Raw genomic sequence first — 18,808 nt, 5'->3', positions numbered from 1 at the left:
GAAGAAGTTGTAGGTGGGGTTAATGGTTTGTCCACAGGAAGTGCTGCCTGAAAGACTGTACTCAGGGCCAGAAAGCTCTGAGTTTCATTAAAGGGCCAGTGTGGAGGTTTGCAGCTGGCTCGTGGATGGACTGGTGTTGCTGCGAATCGAAACCTAACCAGGGACAGAGAATTCAGATACGAAGCCTCAGCAGGCTCCTCTCTCCTGGCTCGCTTTTGATCAGCGTCAGCACGGCCTCTCACCTGCTGAAACTTTCTTCGTCTCTTTCTCCCTCAGCCACGAAATGTCCCCCTTTTAAACTTTGCTTCGGTTCAATGAACTTCCCCACTTCATCAGGTAGGTGTGTCTGAAGTTGGGCTAGTCGCGCCATGATGGCCCCGAACATAAGCAGTATCAGGGGTTTGCATGCTGGATGTTATCACTAATTCGTAAAGAATCAACACGAACCAGTGTTGTCTTGTCTCTAGTTTACGATTTGTAACTTAACTTACTGTGGTGTGCTAACATTACAGACCCTCCGTTTTTTGCACCTCTTACTGTTGCGAAATATTTTAGGTAACGTTAAAGCGTTAATGCTGTCTAAAACCCACTTTCAGATTTCCAAATGTAATTTGTGAATTTAAAAAAGGGGGACATTTCACTGTTTTTTCCTCATCTGGGCCACACTAGACCAGGTCCAGATCAAAAATCACTGTACCTAGTCTGGTGAAATCTGGACTACATTATCTCAGAGATTCTTTAATACACAGTTTCATATTTGTGAAACCTTTATTCAGGTAGTATATTTTTATTATACGGCGTACCTGGGTGCCCGCCAAAGCGACCGATCTCGTATCCTGCTACTTATGCTGCATTCAGGCAATGTCGGCAGAATTAGAACAGGAAAAACACTCCTTAGTCCGACTCCGAAGAGTTCAGGCATTATTGCAAGGTTGTTACAGCTTGTGCGAACATTATAGTCACAACACATGAACAGCCTGAGGTGGCTGCTTTTGTTCTGTTACGCATTTGTTGTTGTTTGGTATCGAGTAAAACCGGATTAAACCAACCCGTGTAAGTGTTACAGCTGCCATAAAATGAGCTGAATCCATTGCATTAGTGTTAACATTGGGTTTTATTTGGATGTAGCTGTCAGTCGAGGTGCTGCAGCCATTCTACCAACAGTGCGTTGACATGTTGACTAGGCCACTAGTGTTTTGCATTTCTTAGACTAAAGACTAAAGGATTCACAAATCTGACATTTTGCCTTACAGACTCTCTGGCTTCTTTTGGATAATCTAATTCAGATTTGACCAGTAGTTGTTTTTTTTATCTGTACCTGGTCTAGTGTGGTCTAGATGTGAAAAAACAGTGAAATGTCCCATTTTTGCATTTTCACAAATGGAATAAAGGTCGACACTGGCTTTCAAGCAGCATTAAGGCTTTGCCTAAAATGTCTAACACACTCTCACAAGGATCGATCGCTCAGCAATGTAAGTTACATTTCCCTTAACTACCCTGTTAACACAGAATTGGAAGCTGCAAATCTGAAGCCAACTTCAGCATTGTGACAAAGGTCATTGTTTCTTACTTTGATACTTTTAATGGGAGTGGGCGTAGCCACAAGAAAGTCACAGCATCGTCAACAACGTCAGTCAGTATTTGCTACTAGTCCACCCGTGGTCTTTTTGTCTTCTCCCCAGTGAACAAGCATGGAACCTGTCAGACAGAAACGCAAGGAGGAGATAAGCAAAGCTCTGACATTTATACAGTGAGTTGTGTTTTTTGATTTGATTTTTTTATATGAGGGCAACCTGATGGAAAGTGAAACTTACCCAGCCCTGAATGACTCATATCCTTGATAACTAAGCTGTCTCAGGACTTTTCTAAGCAAGTTTACATCTTGTGTTCTAGGTCTTCCCTGGCTTATCCAGAGCCCGAGGGCTACCAGGTACCAGCTGTTATTACAAACACAATGTTATGTCTGTCTCCACTTTTTCTTCACTGTTGGTTTCATGCCTGTGATGATATTGAAAATCCCTTCATCAGGAGCTGTTGCTCTTGATTTCTGTTGTGTGTCGTCCTTACACTGCTCTGTCTTTTCTTTCCTGCCACCGCTCCATTCATTTCTGGCTGCATGTTAAATAAACGACTTGCCTATTCTCTTATTGGAGGCAATTTTATTTCTACTCATAGGTATTAAATGTTTTTTAAACTTTTTTTTTTCAATTCTGTCTGAAGACTCACAATATTTGCTGCTGTGATCAGTCCTCCTGACACAGTTATCCCTATGTAAGGCGACTACTAAAGCTAATAAAAAGCTAATCTCTAGGCTTCCGAGAATGATAAAAGGCATTTCTCAAAACATGAAAAGGGAGATCATAGCTGTGGGGGCGTATTGTGACTACTTTAGTCATGATAGGGCCTGAGGTCTTTGGGATCAGCATCTAATTCACCTCTTCTCCCCCCTCCCTCCTCCCAGGACTTCCTGACTAAGTTAGTGTGCAACCTGCTCGATGAGGGCAACGCCTTGTTCAGGGATGGAGACTGGGAGCAGGCGGTGAAAGAGTTCAGTGAAGGCTTGAATGTCTCGTGCTACGCTGCAGCAGAGGAGCTCCAGATCTCTGAAGTTTTGCTGGAGAGCCTGTATATCAACCGGGCTGCTACCTACCACAGTATGGTGAGATACATTTGGTCCCGCATGTTTCTGAGATGGCGCATCATTCCGCAGTACACTATTTCAGTGAGCGTCAGAGCGCCTCAGACAGACTCTTGTGAGGATGTAGACAGCTGTTTTGGAAAATGAAAAGTGGATCAACCAATAGTAATTACTGGATGAATTAAAAATTCCATCTCTTAATATCCAGTGGTTAATCCTCTAGAGTTTCTTGTTGCTACATTTAAAAACACAATCATAAACATTTTTGAATATATCAATTATGTCATTTAAATGCAAATAATAATAATAATGAGCAATTTGTGTTTTTCACAAAAACATAAGGCTGTTGTACTGGTAGTCCTCGTATTAAAAGACCTGGCTTATAGTTTAAAAGTGATCTCAAGTTTCATTCTTCTGTTTTCTGTTCCTTTTCTTTTTTTTGGCCATCATGAATGATAAAAGCAATAGGGAGGTTTTTAGTGTGGTTCAAGGGAAGGCCAAGTGAAATCTGGGAGAGGAGTAGATCTTAGACTATTATATTATAGTACAGAGCAGTGAGCACAGGATTGTCATTCGTATTAAGATAATGCTTTTATGAAGAAGACATGACAAGTACATATTCCATCCACAGTGTAATTACATTTTACTCCTCAGGTCTAAACTGAAATATCCCAACAGCAATTGGAGAAATTGAAAAGCCATGAAAGTTTGTAGCGTCATTCATGGTTCCCAGAGGATGAATCCCAATGACGCTGGTGATCCCCTGACTTTTGCTCTAGCGCCACCATGATGTTGACATTTGTGTTTCAGAGTGAAATGTCTAGACATTTGGTTCCCCCCAGGAAGAACTGTAATAATTCTAGAAATCCCTTAATCTTTCCAACATTTCAATTTGTCCAGGACTTTGGTTTATGACCAAAGATCTGCAAAACTAATGACTTTCCCATTAGCTGTATTTTGTGTTTAGTGCTAATTGGCAAACGTTAGCATGCTAAAATGGTTTAAAATGGTTAAGTGGCAAAAATTATGCTAAACATAATTTTTAGCAGGTATATTGCAATGACAATGCATGTCATATCCATATCTAACCTTTTTGAGACTGTCATCAAGCCCCACTGAGGCAGTGAAGGGTTAATGCGGCTGACCGAGAATCTACACAGATACATATCCCCAGTTGTGAAAAAAGACAAAAACACTGTGGTATGTTGAAGACAAAAATGTAAAAATCAAACTTCTGGTTTTATCCATAGTTAATTTATCTGATATTCTTAAAAGAAAATATCTATTTTAATCCACAGCTGGAATGAGAAAACCCAAAGCTTTGACCTACAACAGTCAGGAGCAGTGTCTGATGTACTGCAAGTGACAAAAAGGAAAGAAATACCCTTTACATGTGCGTTCAGTCAAAACACAATGCAGCGTTATCTGTAAATCAAATAATATAGGTTCAGCTCATGCTAAGAAGGCGATGGGAAGAGAAGAAATTAAGAGAAACTGCAGTTCAGAAATATAAGGGTGTGATTCACAGTGTTGTCCACTCATTTTCCAACAGGTATTTGGACTCATTGATACTATAAACTCAGTCTGTCACTTGTCATTTACAACAAAGGAGGCTTTCTGTCCTCACCACTTTTCACACTTGATCTATGAAGCAGCTTCCAAAAACAATACCGATCTGGTTCTCTAACCCTAAAGGAATTTGACCAGCACTAAATCATTTAGATGTGTTTATCATCAGTGCCAGGTCACTGAGCTTAAACCTGCATACCACACTTACTTCACTTGCAAGCTCCTCATTTGAACTGTTTTCACCATGTCCTTTGCGTTCATCTCTTATATTTTCCACAGGGGGATTACCATCGAGCCCTGGAGGACTGCAACAGAGCTCTGAAACTAAAAGAGTGCAAGGAAAACCCCAAGGCCCTGTACAGGAAGGCACTTTGTCTGAAGGAGCTTGGGAAGTACAGGGAGGCCTACAACTGCACCACCGACTGTCTGCTCATCAGTCGTCTGGTAAAGGAAGGAGAGAATTGGGAGTCTTACAGCATTCATAATGGATGGAGTTTGACATTGAGTCAGTGACACAATCTCCATCATTTTATTTTATTTTTCATTTTTTTGGGTCAACAACATAATTCTCTCTCATCATGGAGTGGATTGCAAAAATGTGTACAAATTTAGGGTGCCTCTTTTTAGCTTTGGTTATATGAACAGTAAATGCAAGGCACAAGATAAATTGTGTTTGTTTATCAGTTTCAAGAAAGTTGGTTACACTACACGGTAAATGTCACAGACTTGTAGCTTTTACATTGGATTCATTTGTTCTGCTGTTTTAACTCTTGACAGGACAAACAGGTGAATGAGCTTGCACAGGAACTGGCCGTCCACCTGGGACTAAAAAATCGGAAACCCTATGTCAGCGCAAAGGTTAGTAAATTTTTTTATTTTTATTTTGTTCACTGAGGAATACAAGTGAATTGTGTTAAAGGGTTTTCTAAGTATTCAGCTCTATTATGGTCAGATAGGATGCAGTTTATATTGTGATATTGACATAAATCATTGATTTATTGGGTGCTGCTTATCCAGTGAATGCAATGAGTATCATGTTATTTTATCACATTGAAGCCAAAATCCTGTAAGTTAAATATGCAATTCAATGGTCTAGTTGCATACAGCAATATTAGAAATAGCTACAACGGTAAATACAGATAAATCTCTTAATGTTTGTCTATCTTCTCACAGTACACATCGTCATATTGCCTAACTCTATTGCAGACATGGTGCAGATTTGTTCTTATTTAGTCCTCAGCCTGTTTCTTATATCCAGTCTGTTATCTTGTCTTACCCAGAAAGACGCACTTATCACAAGAGGTGTCGCAAATGGAAACATGACAGCTGAAACGATCATGGCAAGTTCCATATTATCTCTAACATTCACTACCATATATTTTATAAAATTTTACTTTTACATTTACTAACAGACACATTTTAGTTTGCTTAAATGCAAAAAAGTTTCAGCTGACAGTGATTTCATGTCACAGAAACAGTAATTATGCATGCTTTCCTGTTTTGCAGATGTGTTCTTGTAGAGCCTTTATTCATCCTCTTCTCAGACATTTATTTTATTTGGGCTTGATTATACTTTTTTCCCCCGTCTCACTTCCAGGTATCTGGTGCTCATTTAGGAAACGGTACCAATCCTCTGAGTGGCCTTGCTCCAGGTGTGAATTCTTGACTTTGACTTGATCTGAATTGTGGTGCGTTAACATACAGTTAACGTTTTGTGTCTCCACATCTGTTTTCATGATTTAAGTTCTTGAAAACATTTCACAAAATCAATTACAAGTAAGATCTAAATAAATTCCCTCCTGGTTCTCTTCAGTCCGCTTTCCCAGCATGTCTCAGCCGTCAAGTCCCTCCACAACTCCCAGCTGCCACCAGCCCGCTGTCTTCAAAGTACCTGACACGGTGGACACTCTGGAGGACTCTGAGCTGATGGGAGATGACTTGGACAGCCTGCTCGACTGCTTCCCTAATGAGCAGGAGCCAACTGAGGTAATAACTGTTTGTTACGTGTTTGTCCTTGCAGACCAGTTATTTAACTTTTTTCACTGATAATGGAAAGCAGGTGTCGATAGTTGTAGACGATTACTGAACTTTAAGGTGTGGAAGAGCATGTAATAATACATGAACATTGTCCAACTCTTGGGAATTTCACACATCGAATGGAAAAACAAACATCAAAGAAAAACATGTTTGAACTCATTTGCAACAAAGTGCATACTTTCTTATTCATTTCAGGCAGAAATGAATGTCACATTCACTTGTCATAGTTGAATTTTACTTTGGATAGCTAATCCATCGCTGAAAACATTCTTTCTCCTTTTTGTCTCTTCTAAAAACAAGTTTTTATTATTACCTATTGATGCAGTTGAAATGTTCTGAGTGGGAAGTTCCAGTATCTAATATTTTGAGCTACAGCTGCTGACAAACAGCCTGAACAGCCTGCGAGTTATTGAAAATGAAACCCAGAAGACCACAGATATAAACAAACATGAAGGTCATGAATGAACCAGATAATATACATTTGTTTGCGTTTTTCATTGAAAAAATTAAATCTGTCTCCAGTAGAAAAAGACACAGAAGAGGTCAGACTCTAAAAAGGATAACAAGGTTGTACATTTTCCTTTAAAGCTGCATTAATAATTTTTTTTTTTTGCCACCTGTGGGAAACTGAACGATCAGTCCTATCAATCATTGCCATTAGTACCATAGAAAGTGGATATGCTGACATGTTCGCAAACAGTTGCCTCTTTACACATTAGCATTAGATTGGAGTTAGGTTTCTGTCCACTATTTACTCCCTTTTATGGTCTATGTTAATCTCCACCAACTCTTGAGGGAAAAAACTGTCTCTTAAACAGCTAGATGTTCCACTTTCTTCACCAGCTAGTGTCTTGTCTATTTGCCATTGGTGCTGGTAAAGTTGTGTACAGCAGGTTTATTAGAGCTTTTCCACTGGAAACAGCTGCCTGTTTGCTAAACCAAACAAAGAGCTCTGCAGAGCTGAGTGAAGCTGCGGAGTCAAAACATTAGATTAGATGTTGCAGCTTGAAGTGTGTGTATTATGTCATAAATAAAAGCTTTTATGTAGATGTACTTTCTCATATTAAGTTAATTGTTTATCATGTTGTTAATGGTTATAATAAATGTTGGCTGACAATAGCAGGGCAATTGTCAGCCAACATTCATTAACACCTTCAAATATATTCATTTAATTCAGGTATTGTCTTCTTGTTTTCCAGACCCACACCCAGGCAGCATCCTCAGTCCCCAACAAGACCTCCACATCCCCATGCACAGTTCCTTTTATCCTGCCCGCCCCGACACCCCAGCTACCCCCGGCCTTCTTCAGCTCGGCCGTCAGCCCACTCAACACCCTGGACTCCTTTTCAGGTGGTGGGTGCAGCACCACACCTGCAACACTAGATGCTCTAGACGACCTCTCGCCCTCCGGAATTGGTGGCACAGATGCTCTAAACCTGGGAGTGACCTCTGTGGCGCTAGATGAACTGGATGCCCTTGATTCCCTGGATGACTTCTTGGAAACGACTCCAGGTGCCGCTGCTGCTGTGACTAAGTCCAAAATAGAACTGGACGTCGGGAACAAGTCCCTTGATGATTTGCTAGATGAACTAGATCCCCTGGAGACTGTCTCTGATCCAGGAGGTCAGAGTGGTGTTGTCCCTAAGCTTGGTCTGAAAGCTGTGGACCAGGTCAAGTCCCTTGATGCCCTGGACTCGTTTCCCTCAGTGGAAGGTGTTGGGGCAGCTTTGCCAGCAATCTCCTTTGGGGGAACAGCCCTGGACTCATGCTCTGATTTCCGCTCAACTGGTAATTATGAACATTGTTAACATTATCACAGCATTGTTTCCCAACCTTTCGGCCTTGTGGCCTTTTTAAAATGTAGCCTCTTGAGTTGTGAGCATCATCAACATCAAGTGAGTTTTTTTGGTTCTCACATTGTTTCATTTGAAGCACTTGAAAAAGTGGAAGTATGCAGTATTTTAAAAGAAAAAAATGAAAACTAATTTTGTGTAACTTTTTTTTGTTTTGCCTTTCACTTTAAGATTTTTTTTGGGGGGAGGTGGGTTCTAACTACTGACCTACAGTTTGTTTCATGAACCGTCTGCAGATCTGTTTTATGATGCATATAGGGTACAGTGGGAAATGAGAATAAACAAAATACAGTAAAGCCTGACACCAGATTTTAATTTCAGGTTATTAGTGCTCCCCTTTTTTAAGACCATACTGGCGTTTGTACATGTTTTAGCTCATTTACTACAAAGTGTGTGTACACATTACACAAATACATACAGTAGTTTTTTCATTTACTTTCTCTCATTGCTCCTCAGGTATCACAGGCTCGCACAGTGCTGCAGCTACATTAATGCGATCTCCAAAGAATAACTACAAAGTAAGACTGATTATCTGGCTTGTCTTGCCTTCTCCATTTTAGCCTGTTTTGTTAACATTAACTGAAATCTTATTCTTACTGTGGCAACACAGGAGAGGAATTACAAAGGGCTGGTTGCAGCTTCTAACCCCCTGTCTGCCACCCATGAGTTCTTGCAGGCGTGCTCTGCCTGTTTCCCTCGGCAAGGTATGCTAGCAGTCCAACTGTGTCTCAAACTAACTCTAGTGTAGCGAGAAATCATAATGATCCGGTTACTGGTGATGGTTTTACTATGCAGGCAGTTTAATGCCGTTTTAATGTTCCCTGTTTTGGGCAGGTCTGCATCCTGAATCCCTTCTCTTAACGTAGCTGAATGGGCAAAAACCTTAGTGAAAATGTGAAGCCCTGACCAAAATGCAAAAATCTATTCAGAATACACCAGTTAAGATAACAAAAAATGTCTTACAAGCTACAAAAATCCATTACTGGATCTTTACAAACATTCAAAAAGAATTCCTGCTTTATTGTTCTGTTGAATATCTTCAGTCTTTTTCGTTTTCAGGTCAAAAGATTTGTAGTTTTGTTCATAAGCCAGACCTGGTCCACAGCTGTGAGCGAGACATTCTGTTATGTAGACGAAAGGCAGATCGTCCTTCAGAGTGGACCAGAGTGCGGCCGCTTCCTGCCTATACTTCCTTCAGTGGGCCGTTTGTACTTTGCAGGGGTAAGGATCTGAAAATTAAATGGACGACTGATGTCATTATATTTTCTGGTTTATCGGTATACACTGTCTGTTACTTGTTATTGTGGTTAAACATATGTGTGTAGTGCATGTATCATGACAACATAGTGTTTGCTTTGTTTTGTGTGTGTCCGTGCGGTATGTAATGCCGAAAAGAACACACCTGCAGTACGTTTTAGCATTATAATGCTTACAGTTTATCAGGTGTCACTTCTGAATAAGACTGAACTTTATGTTTATAAGCATTTCAATAAATTAAACATAGCTGCTTATGATTATACACAGTATAATTAATTTGAGGTAGATTAACATGTGCTAAAAGAGTTTTTAGTCTTTAATCTTTTTTTTCCTACCTGGTAATGGCAGTGCAGAATAAAAGATTAAAACAGTTCTAAAAAATACAAAAAAATCTTTATTTGTCTAAACTGATCATGGTCAGATGTAACTGGTGAGATGTAAATGTTTGTTCTATAGCTACAGACAAAAATGTATATGTAAATTTTAGGATGTTTGATAAGCTGGCTCTGTGTGCTCTGCACATGATATAACGCTGGGTATCGTTTAGTTTTTTCAATAAAGTAGCTATTAAATTTATCAGTAAAAGATAATAAACATAGAAGTACTAAAACACATATACAGCTAGTCCAGAGACCTGCTGCCTAGGGTAGCTTCGGGCGTCTGGCTTCGGGATGCATGATCATTTACACAGTGTATGTTTCTGTGTTTTGGGGAGTAGAGATCCTCTCCCAGCCTTGAAATGAACATTCAAGTAGAGGAGAGGAACAACAAGAGAGGGAAAACACCAAAACAATCTCATGGCTCTGACCTAAACCCTAGTAAATTGGACGGACTAACATAAGGAGTATAGAAGAAGGAGAGGTTAAGAATAAAAACACAATACATATATATCTATAAGCCATAATGATAATAGTGATAATAATAATAATAATATTAAAAGATGTACATAAAAGATTAAATGTAAGAGGACACAATTTTCTGCCATAACAGCCGCCAGGCGAGCATTTTGATGCATGTTACATAGTGACGCAGATAGGTTACAGAAGAAAAGGCTGGACAACAATCGAGCTGTTTTTGGGCAGTCCAGAGCAGTGTTATCTGTGGGACATGGTAACTTCCTGTAGGGTGGACTTTGGGCTTTTTCACTCTGCAAACCCATACATGCACAAAAAAGACATAATGCAATAAGCCTAGAAGCATAATATGACCTATTTCAGATATCTAAGTTTCAGTACTGATGCCTAAGAGATACTTTAGGCATATAATAATAATACCTAATGTTAAAGGTTCTCAGGCGGCAGCTGGCTCCCACCATTCACTTAAGAGTTTGCTCATAGAGCTGACTCATTCATGACTGACACATCACTACCCCATAGTTTCAGCTGGGAGATGTGTGCATATTTTCCTTATTAAACTGAAAGGGAAAAAAAAAACACTTTCTGAAATGTATCCCCCCCCCCCCCCCCCAAACTAATTGTCTAGTTATCTCATCGTAAAACACACTTCATTCAAACTCGACAGAAACAAAGTACAGCTTCACAGAGACGCTAGCATGGCTGCAGACTCTTTGGCTTTTACTGTTCTGTGAAAACAAAGACTAAGTTCTCCAAACCCAAACAGTCATACAATAATACAAACTATAAAATACAGTAAAAATTATAACTTTAGGGCGCTCGTTAGCGCATCTGGTAGAGCGTGCATACCATGTACAAGGCTGAGTCTTTACCTCAAGAGCCCAGGTTCGAGTCCAGCCCATGGCTCTTTTCTCCTTGTCATCCCCCCTCGTTCTCTCTTTCTCCCACATTTCCTGTCTCTCTTCCTCGGTTTCTATCAAATAAAGGTAAAAGCCCCCAAAAATTATCTTTAAAAATGTATAATTTTAAATGAGGAAATACTGGCTCCAAGAACAAGTTAAGAGAAAGAATCTGACCAGATTTCAACTTTCAGTATTTTACAGTTTTTGATACTGTTGTTTTGTCTGGTAACGATGATGAAGTTTGACCAAGAACTAGGAAAATAAAAACCTCCTGTGGACGTGTGACAAAGTGTGTTCTGTATTGTATGTCCAGAGCTGCTGAAGTTCGGGAACTGTCAGTACAAAGAGAACTGCAATTTTGCCTATAACCAGCTGGAGATTGACGTTTGGACAGCGGAGAGGAAGGGGACGCTGGACAGAAAACTGCTGTTTGAAACAGATGCTGTCAAAATGGACCCTGTAATCAACATCATACGCCTTCTACAGGAAAACAAGGGCATGTTCATGTTCCTCTGTCAGGTTAGCGCGGTCATACAGTTTTACATAGTATTATAATTGTCAAACACTTATATAAGTCATGTTTGTTTTACTTAATTTTACTCTTAAAGAATATGTATTTTTAAATATTTTGTTATTCTCTTTTATGTTATCATATATTATGTTTTCTATAATGTTTTTTATGTACTCAGGTCTCCCTTAAATTATGGAAGGCAAACCATGACATATCCAAATTACATATCGAATAAATACATTTTTTAAATTGCAGAAATCTACTACTGTTGTCGCTGTCACAGTTTGATTGTTTTTGTATGAGAATGAGGTATATAGGTTGCACAATCTTTAATAAGATGTCTGTCTCTTAACATTTACACAACACTCTTTTTACATCATAATTAATTATTAATATTCATTTAAGGACAGCCATGCTCTTAGTCTAGAAATGTGTCTCTTTGTCTCAGTGTGTCTTTTTCTTTCTTTCTTCCTTTACGTCCTGTTGTTGGTCTCCTTTTCTTGGCTTTCTTTTATTTTTGTCTCTCTGTCTTTCCAGGAATGCTATGACAGTAAACCTAGAATCATCAGTAAACGCTGCAAAGACGATCACACCATATGCTCTAACTTGGATGCTCGCCACACCTTTGATGCTAACAAGTGAGCTTGTTTACAACATGTGTGTCACTCATCCTCTTGTTCTCGCTCATTACTCACACTCTACCTCTTTAACGCTCATGTTTTTCTCTCAAACACACTTTGATTTCTCCCTCTGGGCTTGTCAGGTGCCTGGCATTCGTGGTGAGGACCCACAGTGTGAACTACAGAAAGGTCCGTCCACTGAGCGTCCTGTGCCACTTGGATCTGTGCCGCCAAGCCATCCGTTATGGCTGCCAGAGAGAAGACAACTGCCATTTTGCCCACTCCGTCATAGAGCTCAAAACCTGGAGAGTGCAGCGGGACACAGGTGCAGTCCATCAGACACGTGCAGTGGAAATAGTAGAATCAAGAGCAATTTGTATTTTGTTTGTTCCCTGGAATAAAATATCAAAACATTGAAGATGTGTAATCTAATCAATTTACAGTGAGATGGCTCATTGAAACAGGATTAGCTCTAAACACATTCGATTCATTTTAAAGCTGCTCTAATCAATATTTTTATATTAACAACAGGTCAAATGACTATAGGTAATGTGAAAGGGGGGGCTCGTAGTAACAAATCATTAATTGACTCAGCTCCACAGAGCTTTTTAGTGTCCTTTTAAACTCATTACCATTTCTGTTTTACTTTTTGCAACTTTACAATTTTGGTTCACTCTCGACTCTCTCATCAGTGTCGTTCCCAGAAGCAGCAGCAGCAGCAGCAGCAGGCAGCTGTATTCAGCAGCAGCCACAGAAAATAACTCAAAATAAACTCACTTTACTCTACCTACTCAACACAAAACAGCACATACAGTCACAGTTAGCTACTAGCTGGTGAACATTTTGTAGCAGTTAAAGAGGCAGACATTTCCCTTAGAGTGGAGACCAAAACAGAGCTAAAAGGAGAATAAATATTGGATTGACATTCATAAGGTGGACAGATACATGAATCCTAATGCATGATGATGTTGCTCTGTATCTGCTGGATGTTTGTTAGCTATATCAACTTACTAAGGCGACATGTCAGAACAGTTTGTACCGCTGCCCTCAAGAGGCCAAACAAATCAACAAATACTATTAATACTGCTGCAAGTTATTTTTCAGTTATTAAATCCAGAGATTCAATGATGTAAAAATAATAATTGGTTTAGGCATTGTAGTAGTATCCTACTTCAGTTTTTCGAGTAGAAACCAGAAGACAGCGGTAGCTTGTAATGTTTCTCTTAAAATGAGTGGCAATTTTATTTCTGTTGCTTTGTGTTTACAGGTATCAGCCCTGATGAGATTGTGAAAATATCTACAAAGTATCATGACAAGCAGGAGCAAACCTCAAGCAAACACAAAGGAAATAGAGTAAGGAACCATTTTTAGCATTGTTATTATAACTACACAATTTTCCCCCTGCATATAGACCTGCCTGTTTGGTTTTTGGTCAACTTGTGCACCGAACAAATCTGTTTGTTCTTTCCACATGTTGAACCACCTCACTGCTGGCCTAGTTAATGTCTGTCGACTGAATGTTTCACCTTTTGTAATTTACAGAGCTTTTTATCTAAGGACTGTCACATTTATCATAAATATTAATTAAATGTACTGTGCTCTCAGTAACCACTTTGTACATACAGACCCGTGTAATTATTGGTTTGAAAATGTGCTAATCTTTGAGATTATTTTGTATTTGATTATGGCAGATGAAAGTTAAATGAAATATAACTCTTATCTTTGTCAATCATTTAATATTAAGCAGTTGTCTTCTGGACGTGGTGGAAGCAAAACTAGAGAAGGAGTTGGGAAGAGTATGAACATGAACATGAAGTTTGCCTGTGCTCAGTGCTGGCGGGACGGCCTGATCAGTGAACCGGACAAAACCCTCAAGTACTGCACTGCCAAGGCCAGGCACGCGTGAGTACAATTATATATATATATATATATATATATATATATATATATATATATATATATATATATATATATATATATATATATATATATATATATATATATATATATATATATATATATATACACACATTTTCTGCGTCCTGTCTGGGTCTAGCAGCTGTCTCATTTTCAGCCTCTGTCATCTTCTCCTTGTGTTTTCATCTTCAGGTGGACTAAAGAGAGATGGGCACTACTGGTGAAGTCCTTGGAGAGAAGCAAATGGGTTCAGGTCCGACCACTACCACATGCCAAGAACTTCCCTGCACACTATGATGTAGGTGTGCTTCCTCTGCTCTTATGCACTTTAATATAACAAGTAGTTTCAACCAAGCACTCCGATTCATCACTGACAGATATTTCTTGCCTTTTCATGTTAACTATGTTCTGTGTATTTTGCACTTTAAAGACTAAATTTGTCTAAAAGTGTTCCTGTTGGTGCTGATTAAGGTGTTTCTTGAACGCTTGTGCTGCACATTATGATCTGTGTTAAACAAGTTTTCTCCTGGCAGATATGTACACAGATTTTGGCGAAACGGAAATGTAACTACACTGGGAAATGCACCTTTGCTCACAGCCAGGAGGAGAAGGAGATGTGGACGTATATGAAGAATAATGACTGTAAGTTATTAAAGTAATGCCTTAAAACAGTACTTCACTGATTTAGGTTGCACTCCTGCAATGTTGGATCCACGATGGACAGTTTTAAAAAATAAATCAAAATTGGTGCAGTACGATGTTTGATCTCTTATTATAGCATGTTAGCATTCAAACATTTGCTAATTTGCACAAAACAAAGTACTACTGAGGCTGATGAGAATGTCATTAGTTTTGCAGGTATTTGGTCATAAACAAAACTTTGACCTCACGATGGCATAATAGGAATGTCTATTTTCTGTTTAATATTAAATGCAATTTACTTATGATTGTGAAGTGAATAATACTCGAAAGCTGATGATACACAGAGCAACTTTTAGAGCAATGGTGCTGGGCAATGTTGCTGTCAATGGTAATGAGTAAAGATTACTACCATAATCCCCTTCTCCCGCCACTCCGCCACCCTCCCTGCACCGCCGCTATCCGTTCAAAACATAGTCGGACTTGCCACCAACAAGATTGCCTAGCAACATTGCTCTAAAATTTGCCCCGTGGATCATCAGCTTAAGACTGATAGGCAACGCACCCTTTTATACCAGTGTGAACATGCCCGAAGTCACAGCTAAGGGGTGTCATTAAGTGACGGCTTTTAAATTAGTCACGCACACAGCATTCAAAGTCACAGAGCAGCATCTAGTGGAGTATATTGTGATTATACATTGTCTCCCTCTGTTTCCCTCAACTTGGGTCACATTTGGCTTCGAAATGTTGTTAAAATGGGCAGAAATCTGTAAACAAATCTCACTTGAAGAGCACTGCGCTCAGTCTTTTGGGCCTTGATTTGTTGTCGGACTTCGGTGAGCATCCTCAGAGTAATAAAAGGTGTATATTTTTGTCTGTAGTGCGGGACATGCAGCAGATATATGACATGTGGCTTAAATTAATCGCCCACAACCACCAGGCAGATGGAGCCATGCTCACCCAGCCCGTCCCAGAAGAGAAATATATCGTCATGCCAACTGACTATGCTGAACCAATGGTGGGTATACATTTGCTTTATGGTTCAGTAATGTCAAAGACCAAAAATAGCTGCACTGGCACCAAACTAAAACTTGTGTTTCCTGACTATGTGTCTATAAGAGTTATGACCATGATGCTTCGTTTCTGTATTTCAGAGTGGTTTTCACTGCCGTCTGTGCGGTAAGCACAGTAACAGTATAAGGCAGTGGCAACAGCACATCTCCTCTGAGAAGCACAAGGACAGAGTGTTCAGCTGTGAGGGAGAAGATGAAGCGCTGACGTGGAGCTACCGTTTCCCTGGGACATGCTTTGAACTCTGCCCCAAGTAAGATCTTTTCCTGATTAAGTTGTTGGATTCAGTCAGTTGAAGTCACCTGGTTAGGGATCCAGCATTGGTGTGTTGTTGGTCTGAATCACATACACAGCCCACAAAACTTAAAGAGTAACCTAACCCTTGAAAATCAGTTTTGCTCACCTACAGGGGGTCGACTCATCACCTTTCTGCAGTGAAAAAGAAATGCACTCAAATCTAGCTCGGGTCCTTTGTTGCATGTCATCCCCTCTCTCTCCTGCCTTTCCTCCCTCTCTTCACTGTCTGTACTCCAGGTGTGCGAGTGCACTGTGACATCACTGTTGTGCGTGATTAAAGGTGCAACAGAGCACACTTCTGACCATACCCAGATAACACACGCATTAGTGAAGATGGCTGTGGCCACAAGTAAAACAGAGTTGAAACTGTAAAACTAGGGAGGACCTTTAACAAAAAATATTCTCCACAGCTTTTGCCAATATTTCTAACTACTTCCAATAGTAGACTTGTCAGCTGCATTTGGCCACTGTAGAGTTGGGCCAATGCAACATAAATAGGCACTAGTGGTGTAAAGCGGGGCTTTAGTCTTGATCTGTTCATTTCACAAAAAAATGATCTGTCTTCAGATTTATACTGAAAGTTGTTGGAAATCATATGGACTACCACATTTCCATGTGTGAAGATTATATTGGATATTTGTTCATTCAAGCCACATGCAAAACTTTCTACATAGAGCCAGTCGGTCTGTCTGTAATGAAACCAAATAAAGATAATTTCGACCTTTGGTTACCTTGCAAATTGATAGCAGTGCATACTGATCAAAATAGCTGCGTCAGTCACTTGACCAAGCAGGCGGAGGGGAGTACAGAGTCTGACCTACTGTTTTGGAGAGTCACTGGCTGTCACCTTTGGCTTACTTTAGCTCAGCAATTGACCCTGAGATGACCTGGGGAAACAAGTTTTTAATCGATATTGAAAACTTTATTTGAGATAAGACGGGAAACGTGGGAGAGCGAAAGGGGACGACAGGCAGCAAAGGGCCACGGGTCGGACTCAAACCCAGGCTGCTGAGTCAAGGACTCAGCCTTTGTACCTAATCGGCGCCCCGTGATAACATTTTTGGCCATTTCGCCCAGTCCTACTTGTACTGTTTCTGACTAAACTTTTGGCAGTTTAAACTTTTGACTTTGGTCCAGGAGATTTTATTATTATTTTAACTATTAGATAAATATCTACTGAATAGAATTATGACAAACTCTGAAGTTCCCCTCACTTCCACAGAGCATCTTTTAGGTCATTGTTTTGTTTTACAGCCCAAATGTAAATTTACCTTTTTGGTTCACTCATAAGAAATGCAGGCTTTTTTTGTGTGTGTGTGTGTGTGTTAGTTATGAGTTAGTGGAGACCAAAACAAAGCTAAAAGCCAAATAAGTGCAGGTGATGCTCTGCATCTGCTGGATGTGTAAAAACCAACTGTTTGCTAACACGTTAGTGATTTCAGCTTTATAAGGCTATAATACTAAATGTCCATGTTGGGCTCAGATCAAACATTTTGCATTGCGTTAATGTTCGACAGGTTGGGTGGCAGCTGTCCTGACGGTGTGAGCTGTGACTACGCCCACAGCAAGGAGGAGCTCCAGGAGTGGACCGAAAGACGGGATTTTCTGCGACGAAAGCTGGCCAGAGCTAGGGAAGACATGCTCATCATGCCTGATGAGTTTGACTTTGGGAAGTTCAACTTTCTACTTCAGGATTAAGATTTTTTTTGACTTTGTGAGACTGCCAAACTAGAATTTCAAAACCAAAATCAGCAGGTGATGTGGTCACATAAGCAGTGTGTACAATTTACCAAAACATCACTTGGAATGTAAGGTGTAATGTATTTGCCTTCCCAAACATGCCAAATACTATTTACTTTAAACTGGTAGATATTTTAATTTCTTCTAACATTGTATTTTTTTCAGAGCTATTTGTATTTTCTGTTCAGCTGAAACGTCAGTAAAAAAAAAATAGTGCTGTGAAAGTAAGGCTCATGTTTGTGCCATTCATCTCAGATTATTCATAATGCCTTCATATATAACCAAACATGACCCATGTGACATCTGTTTGGTTCTTTTCTGTCCATTAAGAGGCTGTTCAAAGTCTTAACTATGCATTAAAAAAGTCCCCAAAGATTTCTCAACATTTAACACAAAAAAATTTGGTATGTTCCGTTATGATTTGTAACAAGTGAAGATGTGTTTTTGGTGGTATGACTCAACTTTTTGTATTTCTATGTGGAGCATATGTGTGTTATTCTGGGTCATATATTCATCACACAAGGCAATTATTGCCATATTGGCCAAATTATTTTGTCTTACAGTTGTGTTCATTGATTAACTAAATGAGAAGTAAATCACGTGAATCACTGTTTCTCCAGTTTACATAGCTATAAATACCCAATGATGAGAATAATATAGAAATAATAATATTAAAAAGGTCATGGTGGTTGAGTGTTTCCCAGGTACAGATTTTTAGGTACATGTAATTTACTTGAGTAATTTATTTGCATACTAGTTTATACTTCGACTCCACTACAATTCAGAGAGACATATTTACTTTTTAACACCAATACACATTAATAACAGCTATTACAAGTTACTTAAGATTTTACATTCAAAAAAGTGTATAGAATAGTTCAAATTAGCTCAACCAGCTACAAC

The 18,808-nt window shown here is 39.5% G+C and overlaps 1 protein-coding gene and 1 long non-coding RNA gene across 4 annotated transcripts; one reads left to right on the top strand and one right to left on the bottom strand.

The window, feature by feature from the left end:
- Positions 1-86: 86 nt before the first annotated feature.
- zc3h7ba (zinc finger CCCH-type containing 7Ba) lies at positions 87-18,518 on the top strand. 3 transcript variants are annotated; one of them, XM_038695119.1, is made up of 23 exons: positions 87-336; positions 1,683-1,750; positions 1,894-1,930; positions 2,462-2,659; positions 4,487-4,651; positions 4,985-5,065; positions 5,488-5,547; positions 5,805-5,859; positions 6,021-6,193; positions 7,444-8,032; positions 8,554-8,615; positions 8,708-8,801; positions 9,157-9,318; positions 11,424-11,629; positions 12,159-12,259; positions 12,385-12,566; positions 13,509-13,594; positions 13,986-14,143; positions 14,351-14,456; positions 14,692-14,800; positions 15,679-15,815; positions 15,952-16,121; positions 17,683-18,518. In XM_038695119.1, the coding sequence occupies exons 2-23, from the start codon at positions 1,692-1,694 to the stop codon at positions 17,861-17,863; spliced, it is 3,171 nt and encodes a 1,056-aa protein (XP_038551047.1). In that variant the 5' UTR covers positions 87-336; positions 1,683-1,691; the 3' UTR covers positions 17,864-18,518. The 3 variants fall into 3 exon arrangements, with proteins under 3 accessions (XP_038551047.1, XP_038551053.1, XP_038551042.1); XM_038695125.1 differs by having other exon boundaries at positions 13,989-14,143; positions 17,683-17,863; XM_038695114.1 differs by lacking the exon at positions 87-336 and adding an exon at positions 378-1,472 and having other exon boundaries at positions 17,683-17,863.
- On the bottom strand, positions 9,202-12,461 carry LOC119884866. Its single transcript, XR_005441098.1, has 3 exons — positions 12,324-12,461; positions 11,081-11,181; positions 9,202-9,326 (listed from the first exon to the last, which is right to left on the bottom strand). It is a non-coding gene; the product is annotated as an uncharacterized LOC119884866 (long non-coding RNA).
- Positions 18,519-18,808: the final 290 nt, after the last annotated feature.

Source organism: Micropterus salmoides, unplaced genomic scaffold (genome assembly GCF_014851395.1).
Source record: "Micropterus salmoides isolate LMB-PRFRI ecotype aquatic unplaced genomic scaffold, ASM1485139v1 Ms_hic_scaffold_10, whole genome shotgun sequence".
NCBI classification, from domain to species: domain Eukaryota; kingdom Metazoa; phylum Chordata; class Actinopteri; order Centrarchiformes; family Centrarchidae; genus Micropterus; species Micropterus salmoides.
The sequence above is the reverse complement of the archived record's forward strand: the minus strand, read 5'-3'. Positions and strand labels throughout refer to the sequence as shown.